Source organism: Taudactylus pleione, unplaced genomic scaffold (genome assembly GCF_031769625.1).
Source record: "Taudactylus pleione unplaced genomic scaffold, aTauple2 ptg000762l, whole genome shotgun sequence".
NCBI classification, from domain to species: Eukaryota; Metazoa; Chordata; class Amphibia; order Anura; family Myobatrachidae; genus Taudactylus; species Taudactylus pleione.
In genome coordinates, this window is record NW_028285164.1 from 434,048 (window position 1) to 457,941 (window position 23,894).

A 23,894-nucleotide genomic window follows, 5' to 3' on the forward strand; every position below is an offset into this window, starting at 1 on the left:
CAGGGATGGAACGTGGAAATGTCTCCTCCCCATGGGCGGAGTGCAGATTATTGGGGCCAATACACTGAGATATCTCAGTGTATGCCTCCGATATCTGCTGGGTGTCAGGCTGCCAGATAAATGGTGGTCAGACAGACGGACGTTTTATGTATCACCTGTACAGTACATTATATTAATTTCTGCACACATGCAAAACACCACTTACCATCACTGATCAATGAGACAGATCTGTGATGCTTTCATTGCCCTGGAACGATCATGAATTCATCTCACTTTCAGATATGTGCTTAAAACGTATGTATTGCCTAGGCACAGCGGAGGATGCTGGGAGGTAAGTCATTGAGAATGCAGGCTCGGAATGTAATACCCAGGGCAGGGGGTCAGCCCATACTCTCAGGTGGGTACACAAGGGTCCACTTTATACCCAGGAATAGATCCAGCTCCGAGCAGCAGAAATGACAGCACCCAACATCTATAAAATGTGACTTTATTTACTGATCACTCATTCATTAGCAGCATTATAAATAAATAGTAGCGGGAGCACATCCATACACGAGTTCTCAGCCATAATTTTTGCTTTAGTGTTTCCGGGAAGGATAAAATCTCATCCATATTGTCCTTTTAGGGAGCTGAAATCCTTATTCATCTTAAAAAAATCTATATATATTTTCTAAAAAGTTTGCTAAAAGGCCTGGTGGCCATCTTTGCTTCCCGGCAGGTGATCTGCAATCTTCCTGTAGTAGATCCACCTCTCCAGGCATCAGCTGTGTAACTCATCCACCCAGTGAGCCTGTGGGAAATAGGACAGATGGTGAGTGCTGGGTCGGCCACTAGAGGGCAGTGATACTGAATAAGAGGATTCTGCAGATTACTGCTGCAGGTTTCTGTGCAGCAATAAAACTATAACACTGTCCTTATTAATACCCAACTAGGGGCCTGATTTAGAGATGGACGCAGATCTCACAGCGCTGTATAATAATATGCTAATGCTGCAAGAGGCGGCATGTAGACGCCTCCTGCCGGCTTCTCTTGATTCGCTGCGGCATCAGTGGACGCAGCATTGTGAACATCGGTCATCTGAGTCACCCTCAGGATGGCCGGGAAATTCACGCTAGAGAAGCCGCGTTTAAGAATGCAGACACCAACTTCAGTACGCCCAGAAAATGGGGCCGACACCCCCATTTTCTGTAAGACTGCCCGTCTCCGCCTCTAACATGTCAATTATGCTGCAGCGTTTGGGGCACTGCAAGCGACATCGCAACCTCAGATCTAAAAACATTGAAGATGTACTTAAACCCGATGTTTACATACATCTCCAATTATCCATAGATTACTGGTCTGAACTGCTGTTTTAGCTAAAGGTCCGTGCCCCAAAGAGGGTGTGAGATGGGCTTCCTGGCATCCCTGCCTATACACGTACAGAGGGGCCTGATTCAGAGCCGGATGCTCTGACAAGAGCGCTCGCTCTGAATCAGGGCCGTCCCAGCTAAATTTGGAGCGGCCTCCTGGCCGCTCGCATAGCTGTGGGTGACCACCCACAGCTTATGCGAGCGGCCAAAAAGATGGTCGCGATGGTCAAGACCATCGCGACCATCGGGCTTGCGACGAGACCCTTGTGGTAGGGTCTCGTCTGCCGCAAGCCGGAGTGCTTTTGGCTCTATCAGAGCCAAAAGCACTCCCACTGACATCACTAGTGATGTCAGTGGGGCCGGCCCCAGACGGTAGGCGTTCCCATGGGAACGCCTCCGTCTGGGCAGCCACGCCCCTGGCACGCCCACCAAAGGGGGCGTGCTGTCACTCACCATTGACAGCACGCCCCCTTTGGTGCAAGACCCCGAGCGACGGCATCCCCGTCGCTCGCCGGGTCTCGCGCATGCGCACGACGGAGCAGCATCGACCATCTTGCGAGCGTACAGCGCTCGCGAGCGGGTCTGATTGAGACCCAGAGCTAGATTCACAATCTACTATTGGAGATTTCTCATCTTTAAAAGTGTCTTAAGGCCCCCATACATCAGCAATTGATTGCAGCAATCGTGCAATTTGCAATCGATTGTGTATAAAAATCTTTCCCTTTTTCAATCGATTGCAAATTGCACGATTGCTGCAATCAATTGCTGATGTATGGGGGCCTTTAGGCTGAGCTTCTCTATCTTGTAACACTATTGACGGGTTGAGCGATAAGCTTGCAGTCTCCTAGGTCACAGGTTCTCAAACTCGGTCCTCAGGACCCCAAACAGCGCATGTTTTGCAGGTCTCCTCACATAATTACTAGTGAAATAATTAGCTGCACCTGTAGATCTTTTAAAATGTGTCAGTGAGTAATGAATACACCTGTGCACCTGCTGGGTGACCTGGAAAAAATGAACTGTGTGGGGTCCTGAGGACCGAGTTTGTGAACCACTGTCCTAGGTAATGGATGTGACATGTATTGATTTATACATAAGACCATCATCAGAGATAGTACAGCTAACATAGGCCACATAGCTCTGATGTTACCTAGAACTGACCTAGAACATGGACCAGAAGATAGAACAGTTCGGTACCCAGATCTGATCTAGAACCCTGCTGTAATATGTACCAGGGACCAAAACGGAGCTACAATCTGGCTGTGGGGAGGGGGAGGTACATACCTGGGAGTTAGAGACCTCCTCCAAATCTCCATAACAGCCCTTCTTGTATCGGATCAGATCCCCCCACAGTACAGAATTCCCACAGCTGGAAGACAGGAGAGAGGAAAGATCAGTCTCCACATACTGTATACGGCCACACACAGAGATTACGCTGCCCACAGTCTGCAAGTAGATGGGACATATAAGTTGTCCACAGTCCGTCAGTGGATGGAACAGTAATGCAGTATATTAATAATGAGTAGTGACTACTTCCTACAGACTTCTAGCAAATGTTGTTGGAAAAATGTCAGTAAATGAATGGAGACCTGCTTGGGATAACCGTAGGTTTATTATACAGATTAGTATAACGGGGTAACTCAGAGCCGCTACTGCCACAAGACACTGTGTACTGAAGACTTCCCCTTAAGTAAAACACATTAGAAAGCGAATAGAAGACTTATTATAGCACTTTTTAGTTTGGTTATTAGGAAATATTTTCCCATTTCAGATATTTTATATCTGCTGCCTGACATTAAGAGCTCAATGGGGCAAATTCAATTCACCAGGGTCTGTTTCCCGGGTAACGAGCCTGGCGATATTCTAATACAGACCCGCAAATAACCTACGTACAGCCCAGAGGCAGCAGTTATTGCTCATTTCCCCAGGCTCCTACTTCATTTATAGGCTGCATTCCCATGAATACTGGTTACCTCCGCTATGTGTACAGTGTGCCTCAATGAGGTTCCAAGTTATTTGCATTCTCCGCAATATCTGATCACCTCCACTATGTGCAGAGTGCCTCATGCCTCAGCGAGATTCCTAGTTAACTGACGGGCTGCATTCTCAGCAATATCGGCTCACCTTCGCTGTGTGTATAGAGTGCCTCATACCTCAGTGATGTTCCTAGTTAACTGACAGGCTGCATTCTCAGCAATATCAGATCACATCGGCTGTGTGTACAGTGTGCCTCATGCCTCAGCGAGGTTCCTAGTTAATTGACAGGCAGCAATATTGGCTCACCTTCGCTGTATGTACAGAGGGCCTGATTCAGAGCCGGACGCTCTGAACGAGCGCCCGCTCTAAAATCATGGCGTTTTTTTTTTTTTTTATGTTGCGGCTTCTTGGCCGCTCGCATAGCTGTGGGTTACCACCCACAGCTTATGCGAGCGTCCATGATGATGGTCGCGATGGTCAAGACCATCGCGACCATCGGGCTTGCGACGAGACCCTTGCGGTAGGGTCTTGTTGCCGGAGTGCTTTTGGCTCTATCAGAGCCAAAAGCACTCCCACTGACATCACTTGTGATGTCACTCCCACTGACATCACTTGTGATGTCAGTGGGGCCGGCCCCAGACGGTAGGCGTTCCCATGGGAACGCCTCTGTCTGTGCAGCAACGCCCCTGGCACGCCCACCAAAGGGGGCGTGCTGTCACTCACCATCGACAGCACGCCCCCTTTGGTGCGAGACCCATAACGACGGCTTGGCCGTCGTTATTCGGTTCTCGCGCATGCACACAACGGAGCCGCCTCCGTCGTGCGCATGCGCTCTTGGCCAACATCGACCCGCTTCCGAGCGCTCAGCGCTCGCGAGCGGGTCTGAATCAGGCCCAGAGTGTCTCATACCTCAGTGATGTTCCTAATTAATTGACGAGCTGCATTATCAGCAATATCGGCTCACCTCCGCTGTGTGTACAGACTGCCTCATGCCTCAGTGAGGTTCTTATAGGCTGCATTCCCAGGAATATCAGTTTACCTCCACTGTTTGTACTTTACAGGTCATAAAGCATCATTAGATAGAACCGGGTTTCCTGCAATCCACTTATATGCAGGTTTTCCTGTACAGCAGCTCCTGGGCAGATTGGCAGCCCCTTACCTGGGACACAGACCCTCCACCGGGATGAGGTGTCCGGGCTCATGCTGGAGGAAGAGTTTAGCCAGACACAGGATGTGGGCGGTCAGGGAACAGCCAGGGTGGAAGCAGTGAATGGTGTCGTCTTCGCTCTGCACACGCGGAAACAGAATCGCACAATCAGTGCGCCCATTTGTTTGAGAGAAATATATTAGTAATAAGCCATCAGCAGCCGCATGTTTATTCTAAATGACCAATTGAAGCAGTTCCATCGCCTGCACAGCCAGAACTAGGAATCAGCCTATCCATTCACTAGGAAGACAGTGCCACGGGGAGGTCTCTAGTGAACCAATAGGCTTCCTCCTCTGTACGTGATTGGTCTACTTATATCAAGTTATCAGCGTGCCACAGTCTGCGTTATACTGCCCCTATCTAACATCAGGGTACCTTCTGATTGGCTGCCATGGGTAATACTACAATTTCCCTTACACTGGTTTCCATAAAGCCCCACCCATTACCACCCCCCAGCACTTCGATATATTGTACCCCTCCCCTATTGCACAGAGACCCACCTGTACTTTATTAAAGCAGACCCTGCATCGCTGGGAGGCGCTCAGTCTGTGGAGGACTTGCTCCTCGGCCGCCCCTCCCTCTCCATGACCCTTCTCTCCTTGCGGTTTAGCGATTGGCCTGGCCCTGACCTGCCCAAATGCCAGGGGCATGTGCAGGGGAGGCTGGAGCAGCGGGGGCAGCTCTCGGTGGTACTCTTGCCGAAGCCATCGCAGGGTGAGGGGCAGACGGTTCCACGGAGCCACCCGCAACATGTGATAGAGGATGGTCAGGTGGAAATCGAAGCTGGATTGTTTCTTTGTCTTGCGTGGTACGTGAGTGAGGCGGCGAGATACGTGTGGGTGCTGCCATGCCCACTCAAACTGCGGGGAGATAGAGAGAGGGGTAACCGGGCAATGGATGAAAAGCACAAGGGATGCTCTGGTTATACATAATACAACAGGGGAACACAGGTGGTTCAGGATAAATAACCGTTTTAAAAGAGGATTAAGGGCTGTATTCAATTAGTTTTGCACCCGCGGAAAAGTTTCGCCTGCCCGACTTTCATCGCATGTTTCGGATGCGGAAATTTATCGTGCGCATCCCCACTATTCGCCGTATTCAATTACAAGCCATACGAAAACGGCAAGCGGTGAATTCAGAACAGGCGAAAAGTGCTGTCAGAATTGGGGAAATCAGCCTGAACCCCCAAAAAGATGCAGAAACATTGGGGAAAAATATAGATGTGTCCGAATAGCCCTAATAAAACTGGGGTACTTAAGTTGTTTCAATAGCTTCTTATTAGAGTATTTGCACAAGTGGTGAAGAATGGCATAAAGCTGTATTTTTTGGTGAAACTAAGTAGTCCTGTCACATTTGGGGTACATGAAAATGGGTACTAGCTTATTTTAAAGTCTCTAAAGTGAAATTCTAAAAAAACTTGAAAAACGCACCTGTTACAAGCACCTGCAATCATAAAACCACCTGACCCATCCTTGCAGACCCCCAAAAAGTCTATTTTGCTAGTTTTTATGCTTGTCGCCCCAATTTGTGCTTTTTCACCCCCCAAATGAAAGTACTTTTTTGGGGTGTTCTCAAATTTTTCCCTGGGATTTTTTGACACAGTTGTCCTTTGGGGGGCTGTCCCAAGGGTTCTGAGTGGTTTCCCCACGTTTGCACCCCAAAATACAAATTTTGAACTTCTTTTCTCCTGCTATTCTTGGGCGAATCTTTTTCGCCTACTACAATGTATTGAGTTTCTGCGTAGGCGAAAACCGTCTGGAATTGAATACGGAGATAAATTCCGACCACGCCAAAAGCTGTGATCAGCGATACTTTTACGCAGAAAATGGCTTTTTGCTTCTGATTGAATATGGCCCTAAGTCTCTCCCTGTGGGCCGTATTCAATTAGAAGCGAAAAGCCAAAAGTATCGCTGATCACGGCTTTTTTCGCGTGGCCGGAACTTCTCTCCGTATTCAATTCCAGCTGGTTTTCGCCTACGCGGAAAGGCAATACAATGTAATAGGCGAAAGAGATTTGCCTAAGAATAGAAGTTCAAAATTTGTATTTTGGGGTGCAAAGGTGGGGAAAACACTCAGAACCCCTGGGACAGCCCCCCAAAGGACAACGGTTTCAAAAAATCCCGGGGAAAAATTTGAGAACACCCCAAAAAGTACTTTCAGTTTGGGGGCGAATAAGCTCAAAGTGGGGGACAAGCATCAAAACTAGCAAAATAGACTTCTTGGGGGTCTGTAAGATTGCAGGTGCATGTAACAGGTGAGTTATTCAAGTTTTTTTTAAACTTCACTTTTGAGACTTTATAATAAGCTAGCACCCATTTTCATGTACCCCAAATGTGACAAGACTACTTATTTACACCAAAATATACGGCTTTATGCCATTCTTCACCACTTGTACAAAGACTCTAATAAGAAGCTATTGAAACAACTTAAGTACCCCAAACTGTTTTATTAGGGCTATTCGGGCACATCTATATTTATCCCCAATATTAGTGCATCTTTTTGGGGGGGTTCAGGCTGATTTCCCCAATTCTGACAGCACTTTCCGCCTGTTCTGAATTTGACGCTTGCCGTTTTTGCGTGGTTTGTAATTGAATACGGCGAATAGCGGGGACACGCACGATAGGTTTCCGCGTCCAAAACACGCAATATTGGCGAAAAGTCAGGCAGGCAAAACTTTTCCACAGGTGCGAAACTAGTATCGGAGAAAGATTAAAAAGTGCGTTTTCCCGTGATCAAATTGATCTCGTGTTAAAAACGCCTATTGATCGATTCCAATTGAGCTTTTAATGTATTTTTCATTATGTTGCTGTACTACTATATTTGAAATGCATCTGCCACTCATCATTGTGACTTTGTGATTATGTTCTGTATGTGTGGGTTGCCTGTCTCACCTGTAACACTTACATAGGTATTCCAGGAATATGCACTATTTTTTTTTTTTTTTTTAAAGTGCATTTAAGCCAATAAAGTGAGTGTAGGGCTTTCAAATTAAACATCAAATGTCATATGAAACGGAGGAGCAGAGGGGAGATAAGTCCCGTAAAGATGACCCGCGCCTCTAACCCCACTGTGTGCTACATTTATGTGCAAAGGATCTAATTATTATTTCTATGTGAGGTAGGGCAGTGCCTCACACCTCAAACAGCAACCTTGCACCACTGAACCAGGTTTAATACAAATGTATAAGTCATTATCTCAATTTGCTGTCATTATGATTAGAGTCCAGTCTCTCAGGGTGGAGGGGGGGGGTATTTATTTATCATACTGTGTTTGCGCTACCTGTACTCATTGGCTACTGTGACGATTCGCCAGAATTGTTTTCTCAGGACTTGGTTATCAGTATCATCAAATTATCTCTCTGTTATTGGACTAGAAGTACTGAAGAGAAATATGGCCCTTATCTTGCAGCATTAATGCGCCATAGCTAACACACAAGACAACAGAGCGCAGATAGTATTTCCTGACATCGTTCCATCCCAAATACACCAATTACAGTGTAAGCACCAATATTACCAGCCGGGGTTCTGTGTTATGCTAATAAGATGGCAGCTACTGAGAAGAGAGCGCAGGGTTAGTGCCGCCGTCTGTACGGGCTGATTATCTTACCCGCAGGGCTGCGATGTCATTGGGAAATCCATGGACTATCATCACCATGTCCCTGTATGGGGAAGAAATGGAGATAAAGGCTGATTAAAGGGAAACTATGTTACATGTCCACATGGGCTCGCTGTGTGCTTCAATAAATGTTCTAGAAAATATTTATCTCTCCATTTACTTTCTAAAGGTGAGTACACACACATTTAACGATTTTTTTGAACGATTTAACTATAACGACGTTGTTATCGTTAAATCGTTTATAAAATCGGTCATCTTTTTGAGGTGAACGATAATCGTTCATGCGTGTTCACGTTTGTAGTTTATCGTCCATTCTGACTGTGAAACAAACGATTTTCGTTCAGAAAATCGTTCATGCTGTACAGAATGAACGATGTCCATTCACTGTATGCATGATTAAAAAATCGTTCATTAATGTAGTAACCAATGATTTTTATAAACGATTTTCGTTCACTTTTTCAAGGGAAAATCTGGACGAAAATCGTTCACTAAAATCATTGCTTACTAACCTCATTATGTGTGTATGCAGCCGTAGTCTTTGTCTGTACTGAAGTTAAATCGCTGGAGCGTTATTAATGGTGGATTCCAGCAAAGACCTTAGAGGATCTCCCAAACGCGAGCATGTTTTATTGTATATTCTGTACTGTATTTATGTATTTAATCATTTCTTATATATTCAGTTCTAATAGTTCAGTATAATGTATTCAGAGAGCGGATCTGTCCCCACACCACGGAGGCTGCCATTTTGTCAGCTGAACCAGTATGCAGCCCATTAGTATGCTAGGAATCGCTTAGGTGCTGACTAGTGTTCATGAGGCCAGTGGCAAACGCAGGATTTTAAAAGGGGGGTTTCCAAATAGGGCTGCCATCAGAAATGAAAGTATGAGGCTTCACCCTCCCCCTCCATAGACAGATGGCACCCCAGCCCCCCATACACAGACAGCACAGCCACCATGTCCATTCCCACCCCAGCACCACCCCTACATAGACAGATGGCACCCCCGACCCCCATACACAGACAGCATGTCCATTCCCACCCCAGCACCACCCCTACATAGACAGAGAGCAACCCCGACCCCCATACACAGACAGCACAGCCACCATGTCCATTCCCACCCCAGCACCACCCCTACATAGACAGACAGCACCCCCGACCCCCATACACAGACAGCACAGCCACCATGTCCATTCCCACCCCAGCACCACCCCTACATAGACAGACAGCACCCCCGACCCCCATACACAGACAGCACAGCCACCATGTCCATTCCCACCCCAGCACCACCCCTACATAGACAGACAGCACCCCCGACCCCCATACACAGACAGCACAGCCACCATGTCCATTCCCACCCCAGCACCACCCCTACATAGACAGAGAGCAACCCCGACCCCCATACACAGACAGCACAGCCACCATGTCCATTCCCACCCCAGCACCACCCCTACATAGACAGACAGCACCCCCGACCCCCATACACAGACAGCACAGCCACCATGTCCATTCCCACCCCAGCACCACCCCTACGTAGACAGACAGCACCCCCGACCCCCATACACCATGTCCATTCCCACCCCAGCACCACCCCTACATAGACAGACAGCACCCCCGACCCCCATACACAGACACCATGTCCATTCCCACCCCAGCACCACCCCTACGTAGACAGACAGCACCCCCGACCCCCATACACCATGTCCATTCCCACCCCAGCACCACCCCTACATAGACAGACAGCACCCCCGACCCCCATACACAGACACCATGTCCATTCCCACCGCAGCACCACCCCTACATAGACAGACAGCACCCCCAGCCCCCCATACACAGACACCATGTCCATTCCCACCCCAGCACCACCCATCCAAAGACAGGCAGCAATACCACCTTCCCGCTATCATGCTGATGAATGATGACTTATACCGGCACCCGCCCGCTCTCCTCATACAGAAGTGAGTGCACAACTTTACCTGCACCTACACTTTGTAGCCACCCCGGAGGACACAGTACAGTGAACACGCGCTGCTTATCCCATGTGACAGAGCAGCCTGAGAGGAGCTCCCCCTACCTGCCAGCTGCGGCCAGCCTCTCACACGCCGGAGCTATGCAGCCACGCAGAGAGTGAGTGACATACTGTACTGCGGTGGCTGCGCTGCTCCGGCGGCGATGTACACTGATCCAATATATAAAAAAATTGAAAATAGGTAGCTGTAGTAAATAGCCAGGCAGGGGGGGGTTTCTAGGTACTCGGAAACCCCCCCTGCGTGCGCGTGTGTAACTAATAAACATAAGGGTTGGTCTAATAATAGGTTACGTTCTATATAACATTAGCTGAAGCCACAAAATGGCTGCCTATAGTCTGTGTAGGCTGACTTTAAGGTGTACACAGAGTGAAGGCGGACATTTTGTGGGCTAAACCAACACTCATGAGGATGCGGCCAGTCCATTCACTAGTACATACGACGCCACGAATGCTGTCCTTCATAAATTAGATCCATTGGGCTTAGGCAATGGGTGCACTGTAACTCATACCATGCAACCTGTGAGCCTTCCAAACACATCCACATTCATACAGAGCACACGCCCTTTACAACTCCAGCACTGTCCATGTATAAAACATCACCAGCTTTGTGCGCTATGGTGCATTCCCAGTACCAGGGTCCTCTCCCGCTGGTCTTCCAGGCTCCTCCCTTGTGCTTTCCGCCATTATGCTGCTGGATGCGCCTCTCTGGATTCACCGTGAAGCCGATATAGATGCGGCCTTTGTATTTTGGGTTGGTGCAGAATAAAAGATAGACGCCGTAAAACCCCTCCACCTCCACCACCATCCTGTGTCTGTCTGTCAGCAGCAGCTCGAGGATAAACTGTTCAGGGAGCACATAAAATAAATGGTTGGCTTATGGACTTGTCACCATATATAGGCTGATAATCAGCTTCTAAGTGCCTTACAGCCCTATTTTTTACTGGATAACCTTCACCAAAGGGGGTGAGTGGGCCGATGGCTGGAGACCGTTTTCTGGACCCTGCTACTGTATGTGTGTGTGATAATATATATATATATATATATATATATATATATATAGCTAGCAGCACAGTACCACTCCCCCTGCGTGCTGGGTGTAATGCTCAGTATGCCTATATACAGCAGCACAGTACTACTCTCCTGTATGCTGGGTGTAATGCTCAGTATGCCTATATACAGCAGCACAGTACTACTCTCCTGTATGCTGGGTGTAATGCTCAGGGTACAGTACTACAACTGCATAGTGCCAATCCCCCTTGCTATTTTACCATCGATGGCCATCCCTATCTGGCTGTAAGTCAGTTTTGTGACACGCCAACCTGAACACTGTGCTGATAGGTGTAATCTTTTCAATGTCCCTGAAATAGCTTTTTCAAAAGTAGGTGAGTATGCGGCCCTGCATACTGTGTGTAATGCTCAGTGTGTATACTCTCCCTGCATGCAATGCCCAGGCTCCAGCCTCCTTAGTATGTATGGGAGGTGTGTGTATGACTGCACAGCACTACTCCCCCCCCTGCATGCAATGCCCAGGCTTCAGCCCCCTTAGTATGTATGGCAGGCGCGTGTATAACTGCACAGCACTACTCCCCTGCATGCAATGCCCAGGCTCCAGCCTCCTTAGTATGTATGGGAGGTGTGTGTATAACTGCACAGCACTACTCCTCCCCTGCATGCAATGCCCAGGCTCCAGCCTCCTTAGTATGTATGGGAGGTGTGTGTATAACTGCACAGCACTACTCCTCCCCTGCATGCAATGCCCAGGCTCCAGCCTCCTTAGTATGTATGGCAGGTGTGTGTATAACTGCCCAGCACTACTCCCCTGCATGCAATGCCCAGACTCCAGCCCCCTTAGTATGTATGGGAGGTGTGTGTATAACTGCACAGCACTACTCCCCTGCATGCAATACCCAGGCTCCATCCTCCTTAGTATGTATGGGAGGTGTGTGTATAACTGCCCAGCACTACTCCTCCCCTGCATGCAATGCCCAGGCTCCATCCTCCTTAGTATGTATGGCAGGTGTGTGTATAACTGCACAGCACTACTCCCCTGCATGCAATGCCCAGGCTCCAGCCTCCTTAGTATGTATGGGAGATGTGTGTATAACTGCACAGCACTACTCCCCTGCATGCAATGTCCAGGCTCCAGCCTCCTTAGTATGTATGGGAGATGTGTGTATAACTGCCCAGCACTACTCCCCTGTATGCAATGCCCAGGCTCCAGCCCCATTAGTATGTATGGCAGGTGTGTGTATAACTGCCCAGCACTACTCCCCTGCATGCAATGCCCAGACTCCAGCCCCCTTAGTATGTAGGGCAGGTGTGTGTATAACTGCACAGCACTACTCCCCTGCATGCAATGCCCAGGCTCCAGCCCCCTTAGTATGTATGTGAGGGGTGTGTATAACTGCACAGCACTACTCCCCTGCATGCAATGCCCAGGCTCCAGCATCCTTAGTATGTATGGGAGGTGAGTGTATAACTGCACAGCACTACTCCTCCCCTGCATGCAATGCCCAGGCTCCATCCTCCTTAGTATGTATGGGAGGTGTGTGTATAACTGCCCACCACTACTCCCCTGCATGCAATGCCCAGGCTCCATCCTCCTTAGTATGTATGGGAGGTGTGTGTATAAGTGCACAGCACTACTCCCCTGTATGCAATGCCCAGGCTCCAGCCCCCTTAGTATGTATGTGAGGGGTGTGTACAACTGCACAGCACTACTCCCCTGCATGCAATGCCCAGGCTCCAGCCTCCTTAGTATGTATGGGAGGTGTGTGTATAACTGCACAGCACTACTCCTCCCCTGCATGCAATGCCCAGGCTCCATCCTTAGTATGTATGGCAGGTGTGTGTATAACTGCACAGCACTACTCCCCTGCATGCAATGCCCAGGCTCCAGCCTCCTTAGTATGTATGGGAGATGTGTGTATAACTGCACAGCACTACTCCCCTGCATGCAATGTCCAGGCTCCAGCCTCCTTAGTATGTATGGGAGATGTGTGTATAACTGCCCAGCACTACTCCTCCCCTGCATGCAATGCCCAGGCTCCATCTTCCTTAGTATGTATGGCAGGTGTGTGTATAACTGCACAGCACTACTCCCCTGCATGCAATGCCCAGGCTCCAGCCTCCTTAGTATGTATGGGAGATGTGTGTATAACTGCACAGCACTACTCCCCTGCATGCAATGTCCAGGCTCCAGCCTCCTTAGTATGTATGGGAGATGTGTGTATAACTGCCCAGCACTACTCCCCTGTATGCAATGCCCAGGCTCCAGCCCCATTAGTATGTATGGCAGGTGTGTGTATAACTGCCCAGCACTACTCCCCTGCATGCAATGCCCAGGCTCCAGCCCCCTTAGTATGTAGGGCAGGTGTGTGTATAACTGCACAGCACTACTCCCCTGCATGCAATGCCCAGGCTCCAGCCCCCTTAGTATGTATGTGAGGGGTGTGTATAACTGCACAGCACTACTCCCCTGCATGCAATGCCCAGGCTCCAGCCCCCTTAGTATGTATGGGAGGTGTGTGTATAAGTGCACAGCACTACTCTCCTGCATGCAATGTCCAGGCTCCAGCCTCCTTAGTATGTATGGGAGATGTGTGTATAACTGCCCAGCACTACTCCCCTGTATGCAATGCCCAGGCTCCAGCCCCATTAGTATGTATGGCAGGTGTGTGTATAACTGCCCAGCACTACTCCCCTGCATGCAATGCCCAGACTCCAGCCCCCTTAGTATGTAGGGCAGGTGTGTGTATAACTGCACAGCACTACTCCCCTGCATGCAATGCCCAGGCTCCAGCCCCCTTAGTATGTATGTGAGGGGTGTGTATAACTGCACAGCACTACTCCCCTGCATGCAATGCCCAGGCTCCAGCCTCCTTAGTATGTATGGGAGGTGAGTGTATAACTGCACAGCACTACTCCTCCCCTGCATGCAATGCCCAGGCTCCATCCTCCTTAGTATGTATGGGAGGTGTGTGTATAACTGCCCAGCACTACTCCCCTGCATGCAATGCCCAGGCTCCATCCTCCTTAGTATGTATAGGAGGTGTGTGTATAAGTGCACAGCACTACTCCCCTGTATGCAATCCCCAGGCTCCAGCCCCCTTAGTATGTATGTGAGGGGTGTGTATAACTGCACAGCACTACTCCCCTGCATGCAATGCCCAGGCTCCAGCCCCCTTAGTATGTATGGGAGGTGTGTGTATAACTGCACAGCACTACTCCTCCCCTGCATGCAATGCCCAGGCTCCATCCTCCTTAGTATGTATGGCAGGTGTGTGTATAACTGCACAGCACTCCTCCCCTGCATGCAATGCCCAGGCTCCAGCCTCCTTAGTATGTATGGGAGATGTGTGTATAACTGCACAGCACTACTCCTCCCCTGCATGCAATGCCCAGGCTCCAGCCCCCTTAGTATGTAGGGCAGGTGTGTGTATAACTGCACAGCACTACTCCCCTGCATGCAATGCCCAGGCTCCAGCCCCCTTAGTATGTATGTGAGGGGTGTGTATAACTGCACAGCACTACTCCCCTGCATGCAATGCCCAGGCTCCAGCCTCCTTAGTATGTATGGGAGGTGAGTGTATAACTGCACAGCACTACTCCTCCCCTGCATGCAATGCCCAGGCTCCATCCTCCTTAGTATGTATGGGAGGTGTGTGTATAACTGCCCAGCACTACTCCCCTGCATGCAATGCCCAGGCTCCATCCTCCTTAGTATGTATGGGAGGTGTGTGTATAAGTGCACAGCACTACTCCCCTGTATGCAATGCCCAGGCTCCAGCCCCCTTAGTATGTATGTGAGGGGTGTGTACAACTGCACAGCACTACTCCCCTGCATGCAATGCCCAGGCTCCAGCCTCCTTAGTATGTATGGGAGGTGTGTGTATAACTGCACAGCACTACTCCCCTGCATGCAATGCCCAGGCTCCAGCCTCCTTAGTATGTATGGGAGATGTGTGTATAACTGCACAGCACTACTCCCCTGCATGCAATGTCCAGGCTCCAGCCTCCTTAGTATGTATGGGAGATGTGTGTATAACTGCCCAGCACTACTCCTCCCCTGCATGCAATGCCCAGGCTCCATCCTCCTTAGTATGTATGGCAGGTGTGTGTATAACTGCACAGCACTACTCCCCTGCATGCAATGCCCAGGCTCCAGCCTCCTTAGTATGTATGGGAGATGTGTGTATAACTGCACAGCACTACTCCCCTGCATGCAATGTCCAGGCTCCAGCCTCCTTAGTATGTATGGGAGATGTGTGTATAACTGCCCAGCACTACTCCCCTGTATGCAATGCCCAGGCTCCAGCCCCATTAGTATGTATGGCAGGTGTGTGTATAACTGCCCAGCACTACTCCCCTGCATGCAATGCCCAGGCTCCAGCCCCCTTAGTATGTAGGGCAGGTGTGTGTATAACTGCACAGCACTACTCCCCTGCATGCAATGCCCAGGCTCCAGCCCCCTTAGTATGTATGTGAGGGGTGTGTATAACTGCACAGCACTACTCCCCTGCATGCAATGCCCAGGCTACAGCCCCCTTAATATGTATGGGAGGTGTGTGTATAAGTGCACAGCACTACTCTCCTGCATGCAATGTCCAGGCTCCAGCCTCCTTAGTATGTATGGGAGATGTGTGTATAACTGCCCAGCACTACTCCCCTGTATGCAATGCCCAGGCTCCAGCCCCATTAGTATGTATGGCAGGTGTGTGTATAACTGCCCAGCACTACTCCCCTGCATGCAATGCCCAGACTCCAGCCCCCTTAGTATGTAGGGCAGGTGTGTGTATAACTGCACAGCACTACTCCCCTGCATGCAATGCCCAGGCTCCAGCCCCCTTAGTATGTATGTGAGGGGTGTGTATAACTGCACAGCACTACTCCCCTGCATGCAATGCCCAGGCTCCAGCCTCCTTAGTATGTATGGGAGGTGAGTGTATAACTGCACAGCACTACTCCTCCCCTGCATGCAATGCCCAGGCTCCATCCTCCTTAGTATGTATGGGAGGTGTGTGTATAACTGCCCAGCACTACTCCCCTGCATGCAATGCCCAGGCTCCATCCTCCTTAGTATGTATGGGAGGTGTGTGTATAAGTGCACAGCACTACTCCCCTGTATGCAATCCCCAGGCTCCAGCCCCCTTAGTATGTATGTGAGGGGTGTGTATAACTGCACAGCACTACTCCCCTGCATGCAATGCCCAGGCTCCAGCCCCCTTAGTATGTATGGGAGGTGTGTGTATAACTGCACAGCACTACTCCTCCCCTGCATGCAATGCCCAGGCTCCATCCTCCTTAGTATGTATGGCAGGTGTGTGTATAACTGCACAGCACTCCTCCCCTGCATGCAATGCCCAGGCTCCAGCCTCCTTAGTATGTATGGGAGATGTGTGTATAACTGCACAGCACTACTCCTCCCCTGCATGCAATGCCCAGGCTCCAGCCCCCTTAGTATGTAGGGCAGGTGTGTGTATAACTGCACAGCACTACTCCCCTGCATGCAATGCCCAGGCTCCAGCCCCCTTAGTATGTATGTGAGGGGTGTGTATAACTGCACAGCACTACTCCCCTGCATGCAATGCCCAGGCTCCAGCCTCCTTAGTATGTATGGGAGGTGAGTGTATAACTGCACAGCACTACTCCTCCCCTGCATGCAATGCCCAGGCTCCATCCTCCTTAGTATGTATGGGAGGTGTGTGTATAACTGCCCAGCACTACTCCCCTGCATGCAATGCCCAGGCTCCATCCTCCTTAGTATGTATGGGAGGTGTGTGTATAAGTGCACAGCACTACTCCCCTGTATGCAATGCCCAGGCTCCAGCCCCCTTAGTATGTATGTGAGGGGTGTGTACAACTGCACAGCACTACTCCCCTGCATGCAATGCCCAGGCTCCAGCCTCCTTAGTATGTATGGGAGGTGTGTGTATAACTGCACAGCACTACTCCTCCCCTGCATGCAATGCCCAGGCTCCATCCTCCTTAGTATGTATGGCAGGTGTGTGTATAACTGCACAGCACTACTCCCCTGCATGCAATGCCCAGGCTCCAGCCTCCTTAGTATGTATGGGAGATGTGTGTATAACTGCACAGCACTACTCCCCTGCATGCAATGTCCAGGCTCCAGCCTCCTTAGTATGTATGGGAGATGTGTGTATAACTGCCCAGCACTACTCCTCCCCTGCATGCAATGCCCAGGCTCCATCCTCCTTAGTATGTATGGCAGGTGTGTGTATAACTGCACAGCACTACTCCCCTGCATGCAATGCCCAGGCTCCAGCCTCCTTAGTATGTATGGGAGATGTGTGTATAACTGCACAGCACTACTCCCCTGCATGCAATGTCCAGGCTCCAGCCTCCTTAGTATGTATGGGAGATGTGTGTATAACTGCCCAGCACTACTCCCCTGTATGCAATGCCCAGGCTCCAGCCCCATTAGTATGTATGGCAGGTGTGTGTATAACTGCCCAGCACTACTCCCCTGTATGCAATGCCCAGGCTCCAGCCCCATTAGTATGTATGGCAGGTGTGTGTATAACTGCCCAGCACTACTCCCCTGCATGCAATGCCCAGACTCCAGCCCCCTTAGTATGTAGGGCAGGTGTGTGTATAACTGCACAGCACTACTCCCCTGCATGCAATGCCCAGGCTCCAGCCCCCTTAGTATGTATGTGAGGGGTGTGTATAACTGCACAGCACTACTCCCCTGCATGCAATGCCCAGGCTCCAGCCTCCTTAGTATGTATGGGAGGTGAGTGTATAACTGCACAGCACTACTCCACCCCTGCATGCAATGCCCAGGCTCCATCCTCCTTAGTATGTATGGGAGGTGTGTGTATAACTGCCCAGCACTACTCCCCTGCATGCAATGCCCAGGCTCCATCCTCCTTAGTATGTATGGGAGGTGTGTGTATAAGTGCACAGCACTACTCCCCTGTATGCAATCCCCAGGCTCCATCCCCCTTAGTATGTATGTGAGGGGTGTGTATAACTGCACAGCACTACTCCCCTGCATGCAATGCCCAGGCTCCAGCCCCCTTAGTATGTATGGGAGGTGTGTGTATAACTGCACAGCACTACTCCTCCCCTGCATGCAATGCCCAGGCTCCATCCTCCTTAGTATGTATGGCAGGTGTGTGTATAACTGCACAGCACTCCTCCCCTGCATGCAATGCCCAGGCTCCAGCCTCCTTAGTATGTATGGGAGATGTGTGTATAACTGCACAGCACTACTCCTCCCCTGCATGCAATGCCCAGGCTCCACCCCCCTTAGTATGTAGGGCAGGTGTGTGTATAACTGCACAGCACTACTCCCCTGCATGCAATGCCCAGGCTCCAGCCCCCTTAGTATGTATGTGAGGGGTGTGTATAACTGCACAGCACTACTCCCCTGCATGCAATGCCCAGGCTCCAGCCTCCTTAGTATGTATGGGAGGTGAGTGTATAACTGCACAGCACTACTCCTCCCCTGCATGCAATGCCCAGGCTCCATCCTCCTTAGTATGTATGGGAGGTGTGTGTATAACTGCCCAGCACTACTCCCCTGCATGCAATGCCCAGGCTCCATCCTCCTTAGTATGTATGGGAGGTGTGTGTATAAGTGCACAGCACTACTCCCCTGTATGCAATGCCCAGGCTCCAGCCCCCTTAGTATGTATGTGAGGGGTGTGTACAACTGCACAGCACTACTCCCCTGCATGCAATGCCCAGGCTCCAGCCTCCTTAGTATGTATGGGAGGTGTGTGTATAACTGCACAGCACTACTCCTCCCCTGCATGAAATGCCCAGGCTCCATCCTCCTTAGTATGTATGGCAGGTGTGTGTATAACTGCACAGCACTACTCCCCTGCATGCAATGCCCAGGCTCAAGCCTCCTTAGTATGTATGGGAGATGTGTGTATAACTGCACAGCACTACTCCCCTGCATGCAATGTCCAGGCTCCAGCCTCCTTAGTATGTATGGGAGATGTGTGTATAACTGCCCAGCACTACTCCTCCCCTGCATGCAATGCCCAGGCTCCATCCTCCTTAGTATGTATGGCAGGTGTGTGTATAACTGCACAGCACTACTCCCCTGCATGCAATGCCCAGGCTCCAGCCTCCTTAGTATGTATGGGAGATGTGTGTATAACTGCACAGCACTACTCCCCTGCATGCAATGTCCAGGCTCCAGCCTCCTTAGTATGTATGGGAGATGTGTGTATAACTGCCCAGCACTACTCCCCTGTATGCAATGCCCAGGCTCCAGCCCCATTAGTATGTATGGCAGGTGTGTGTATAACTGCCCAGCACTACTCCCCTGCATGCAATGCCCAGGCTCCAGCCCCCTTAGTATGTAGGGCAGGTGTGTGTATAACTGCACAGCACTACTCCCCTGCATGCAATGCCCAGGCTCCAGCCCCCTTAGTATGTATGTGAGGGGTGTGTATAACTGCACAGCACTACTCCCCTGCATGCAATGCCCAGGCTCCAGCCCCCTTAGTATGTATGGGAGGTGTGTGTATAAGTGCACAGCACTACTCTCCTGCATGCAATGTCCAGGCTCCAGCCTCCTTAGTATGTATGGGAGATGTGTGTATAACTGCCCAGCACTACTCCCCTGTATGCAATGCCCAGGCTCCAGCCCCATTAGTATGTATGGCAGGTGTGTGTATAACTGCCCAGCACTACTCCCCTGCATGCAATGCCCAGGCTCCAGCCCCCTTAGTATGTATGTGAGGGGTGTGTATAACTGCACAGCACTACTCCCCTGCATGCAATGCCCAGGCTCCAGCCTCCTTAGTATGTATGGGAGGTGAGTGTATAACTGCACAGCACTACTCCCCTGTATGCAATGCCCAGGCTCCAGCCCCCTTAGTATGTATGTGAGGGGTGTGTACAACTGCACAGCACTACTCCCCTGCATGCAATGCCCAGGCTCCAGCCTCCTTAGTATGTATGGGAGGTGTGTGTATAACTGCACAGCACTACTCCTCCCCTGCATGAAATGCCCAGGCTCCATCCTCCTTAGTATGTATGGCAGGTGTGTGTATAACTGCACAGCACTACTCCCCTGCATGCAATGCCCAGGCTCAAGCCTCCTTAGTATGTATGGGAGATGTGTGTATAACTGCACAGGACTACTCCCCTGCATGCAATGTCCAGGCTCCAGCCTCCTTAGTATGTATGGGAGATGTGTGTATAACTGCCCAGCACTACTCCTCCCCTGCATGCAATGCCCAGGCTCCATCCTCCTTAGTATGTATGGCAGGTGTGTGTATAACTGCACAGCACTACTCCCCTGCATGCAATGCCCAGGCTCCAGCCTCCTTAGTATGTATGGGAGATGTGTGTATAACTGCACAGCACTACTCCCCTGCATGCAATGTCCAGGCTCCAGCCTCCTTAGTATGTATGGGAGATGTGTGTATAACTGCCCAGCACTACTCCCCTGTATGCAATGCCCAGGCTCCAGCCCCATTAGTATGTATGGCAGGTGTGTGTATAACTGCCCAGCACTACTCCCCTGCATGCAATGCCCAGGCTCCAGCCCCCTTAGTATGTAGGGCAGGTGTGTGTATAACTGCACAGCACTACTCCCCTGCATGCAATGCCCAGGCTCCAGCCCCCTTAGTATGTATGTGAGGGGTGTGTATAACTGCACAGCACTACTCCCCTGCATGCAATGCCCAGGCTCCAGCCCCCTTAGTATGTATGGGAGGTGTGTGTATAAGTGCACAGCACTACTCTCCTGCATGCAATGTCCAGGCTCCAGCCTCCTTAGTATGTATGGGAGATGTGTGTATAACTGCCCAGCACTACTCCCCTGTATGCAATGCCCAGGCTCCAGCCCCATTAGTATGTATGGCAGGTGTGTGTATAACTGCCCAGCACTACTCCCCTGCATGCAATGCCCAGGCTCCAGCCCCCTTAGTATGTATGTGAGGGGTGTGTATAACTGCACAGCACTACTCCCCTGCATGCAATGCCCAGGCTCCAGCCTCCTTAGTATGTATGGGAGGTGAGTGTATAACTGCACAGCACTACTCCTCCCCTGCATGCAATGCCCAGGCTCCATCCTCCTTAGTATGTATGGGAGGTGTGTGTATAACTGCCCAGCACTAGTCCCCTGCATGGAATGCCCAGGCTCCATCCTCCTTAGTATGTATGGGAGGTGTGTGTATAAGTGCACAGCACTACTCCCCTGTATGCAATGCCCAGGCTCCAGCCCCCTTAGTATGTATGTGAGGGGTGTGTATAACTGCACAGCACTACTCCCCTGCATGCAATGCCCAGGCTCCAGCCCCCTTAGTATGTATGGGAGGTGTGTGTATAACTGCACAGCACTACTCCTCCCCTACATGCAATGCCCAGGCTCCATCCTCCTTAGTATGTATGGCAGGTGTGTGTATAACTGCACAGCACTACTCCCCTGCATGCAATGCCCAGGCTCCAGCCTCCTTAGTATGTATGGGAGATGTGTGTATAACTGCACAGCACTACTCCTCCCCTGCATGCAATGCCCAGGCTCCAGCCCCCTTAGTATGTATGGCAGGTGTGTGTATAACTGCCCAGCACTACTCCCCTGTATGCAATGCCCAGGCTCCAGCCCCATTAGTATGTATGGGAGGTGAGTGTATAACTGCACAGCACTACTCCTCCCCTGCATGCAATGCCCAGGCTCCAGCCCCCTTAGTATGTAGGGCAGGTGTGTGTATAACTGCACAGCACTACTCCCCTGCATGCAATGCCCAGGCTCCAGCCCCCTTAGTATGTATGTGAGGGGTGTGTATAACTGCACAGCACTACTCCCCTGCATGCAATGCCCAGGCTCCAGCCCCCTTAGTATGTATGGGAGGTGTGTGTATAAGTGCACAGCACTACTCTCCTGCATGCAATGTCCAGGCTCCAGCCTCCTTAGTATGTATGGGAGATGTGTGTATAACTGCCCAGCACTACTCCCCTGTATGCAATGCCCAGGCTCCAGCCCCATTAGTATGTATGGCAGGTGTGTGTATAACTGCCCAGCACTACTCCCCTGCATGCAATGCCCAGACTCCAGCCTCCTTAGTATGTATGTGAGGGGTGTGTATAACTGCACAGCACTACTCCCCTGCATGCAATGCCCAGGCTCCAGCCTCCTTAGTATGTATGGGAGGTGAGTGTATAACTGCACAGCACTGCTCCTCCCCTGCATGCAATGCCCAGGCTCCATCCTCCTTAGTATGTATGGGAGGTGTGTGTATAACTGCCCAGCACTACTCCCCTGCATGCAATGCCCAGGCTCCATCCTCCTTAGTATGTATGGGAGGTGTGTGTATAAGTGCACAGCACTACTCCCCTGTATGCAATCCCCAGGCTCCAGCCCCCTTAGTATGTATGGGAGGTGTGTGTATAAGTGCCCAGCACTACTCCCCTGTATGCAATGCCCAGGCTCCAGCCCCATTAGTATGTATGGCAGGTGTGTGTATAACTGCCCAGCACTACTCCCCTGCATGCAATGCCCAGACTCCAGCCTCCTTAGTATGTATGTGAGGGGTGTGTATAACTGCACAGCACTACTCCCCTGCATGCAATGCCCAGGCTCCAGCCTCCTTAGTATGTATGGGAGGTGAGTGTATAACTGCACAGCACTGCTCCTCCCCTGCATGCAATGCCCAGGCTCCATCCTCCTTAGTATGTATGTGAGGTGTGTGTATAACTGCCCAGCACTACTCCCCTGCATGCAATGCCCAGGCTCCATCCTCCTTAGTATGTATGGGAGGTGTGTGTATAAGTGCACAGCACTACTCCCCTGTATGCAATCCCCAGGCTCCAGCCCCCTTAGTATGTATGGGAGGTGTGTGTATAAGTGCCCAGCACTACTCCCCTGTATGCAATGCCCAGGCTCCAGCCCCATTAGTATGTATGGCAGGTGTGTGTATAACTGCCCAGCACTACTCCCCTGCATGCAATGCCCAGGCTCCAGCCTCCTTAGTATGTATGGGAGGTGTGTGTATAACTGCACAGCACTGCTCCTCCCCTGCATGCAATGCCCAGGCTCCATCCTCCTTAGTATGTATGGGAGGTGTGTGTATAACTGCCCAGCACTACTCCCCTGCATGCAATGCCCAGGCTCCATCCTCCTTAGTATGTATGGGAGGTGTGTGTATAACTGCACAGCACTGCTCCTCCCCTGCATGCAATGCCCAGGCTCCATCCTCCTTAGTATGTATGGGAGGTGTGTGTATAAGTGCACAGCACTACTCCCCTGTATGCAATCCCCAGGCTCCAGCCCCCTTAGTATGTATGGGAGGTGTGTGTATAAGTGCACAGCACTACTCCCCTGTATGCAATCCCCAGGCTCCAGCCCCCTTAGTATGTATGGAAGGTGTGTGTACACTAGTTTCCCCCCTGTGGGTGCGTGTTACTCTGAGGCTACTGTACCTGCCGATGGCTGATATACTGAGAGGAATAATAACCAGAACCTGGCACTCACCTGCCCTCTTCCTCCTGTCTCACGTCACTTCCTGGTTACAGGGCCCTCCCCCATTTCGCTTCCATGGCGACAGGACTGTCTCTACAGACGCCTGACGTACATGAGAATTAAAAAAAAAAGATGTACACGAAAACCAAAACGTATCACGACCAATATTCACATCATTTATATAGTTCCATGTAACACAGAGTAAGGAGCGGTTTGTGACCTGAGGGAATGGGAAGCATAGTCATCAGAGTAATACAGGCATTACCAGGTCAGCA

General features: G+C 50.6%; 1 protein-coding gene across 2 annotated transcripts; it reads right to left on the reverse strand.

Moving 5' to 3' along the window:
* Positions 1–462: 462 nt before the first annotated feature.
* Positions 463–23,704, reverse strand: LOC148476873 (structure-specific endonuclease subunit slx1-like). Of its 2 annotated transcripts, none has more exons than XM_088457447.1 (7): positions 23,632–23,704; positions 10,802–11,010; positions 8,137–8,188; positions 5,031–5,390; positions 4,483–4,610; positions 2,631–2,715; positions 463–790 (listed from the first exon to the last, which is right to left on the reverse strand). In XM_088457447.1, exons 2-7 carry the CDS (start codon positions 10,972–10,974, stop codon positions 761–763), a joined length of 828 nt encoding a protein of 275 aa, XP_088313573.1. In that variant the 5' UTR covers positions 10,975–11,010; positions 23,632–23,704; the 3' UTR covers positions 463–760. The 2 variants fall into 2 exon arrangements, with proteins under 2 accessions (XP_088313573.1, XP_088313572.1); XM_088457446.1 differs by lacking the exon at positions 23,632–23,704 and adding an exon at positions 23,580–23,614.
* Positions 23,705–23,894: the final 190 nt, after the last annotated feature.

What these genes read in the sequence shown, in the direction of transcription:
- LOC148476873 (XM_088457447.1), bottom strand. Translation starts at nt 10,974, where the DNA reads ATGGTGGTGGAGGTGGAGGGGTTTTACGGCGTCTATCTTTTATTCTGC. An exon ending in ACCAGCGGGAGAGGACCCTG is followed by an intron (nt 8,189 to 10,801) that starts GTACTGGGAATG and finishes TTCCCCATACAG; the next exon opens with GGACATGGTGATGATAGTCC. An exon ending in ATGACATCGCAGCCCTGCGG is followed by an intron (nt 5,391 to 8,136) that starts GTAAGATAATCA and finishes ATCTCCCCGCAG; the next exon opens with TTTGAGTGGGCATGGCAGCA.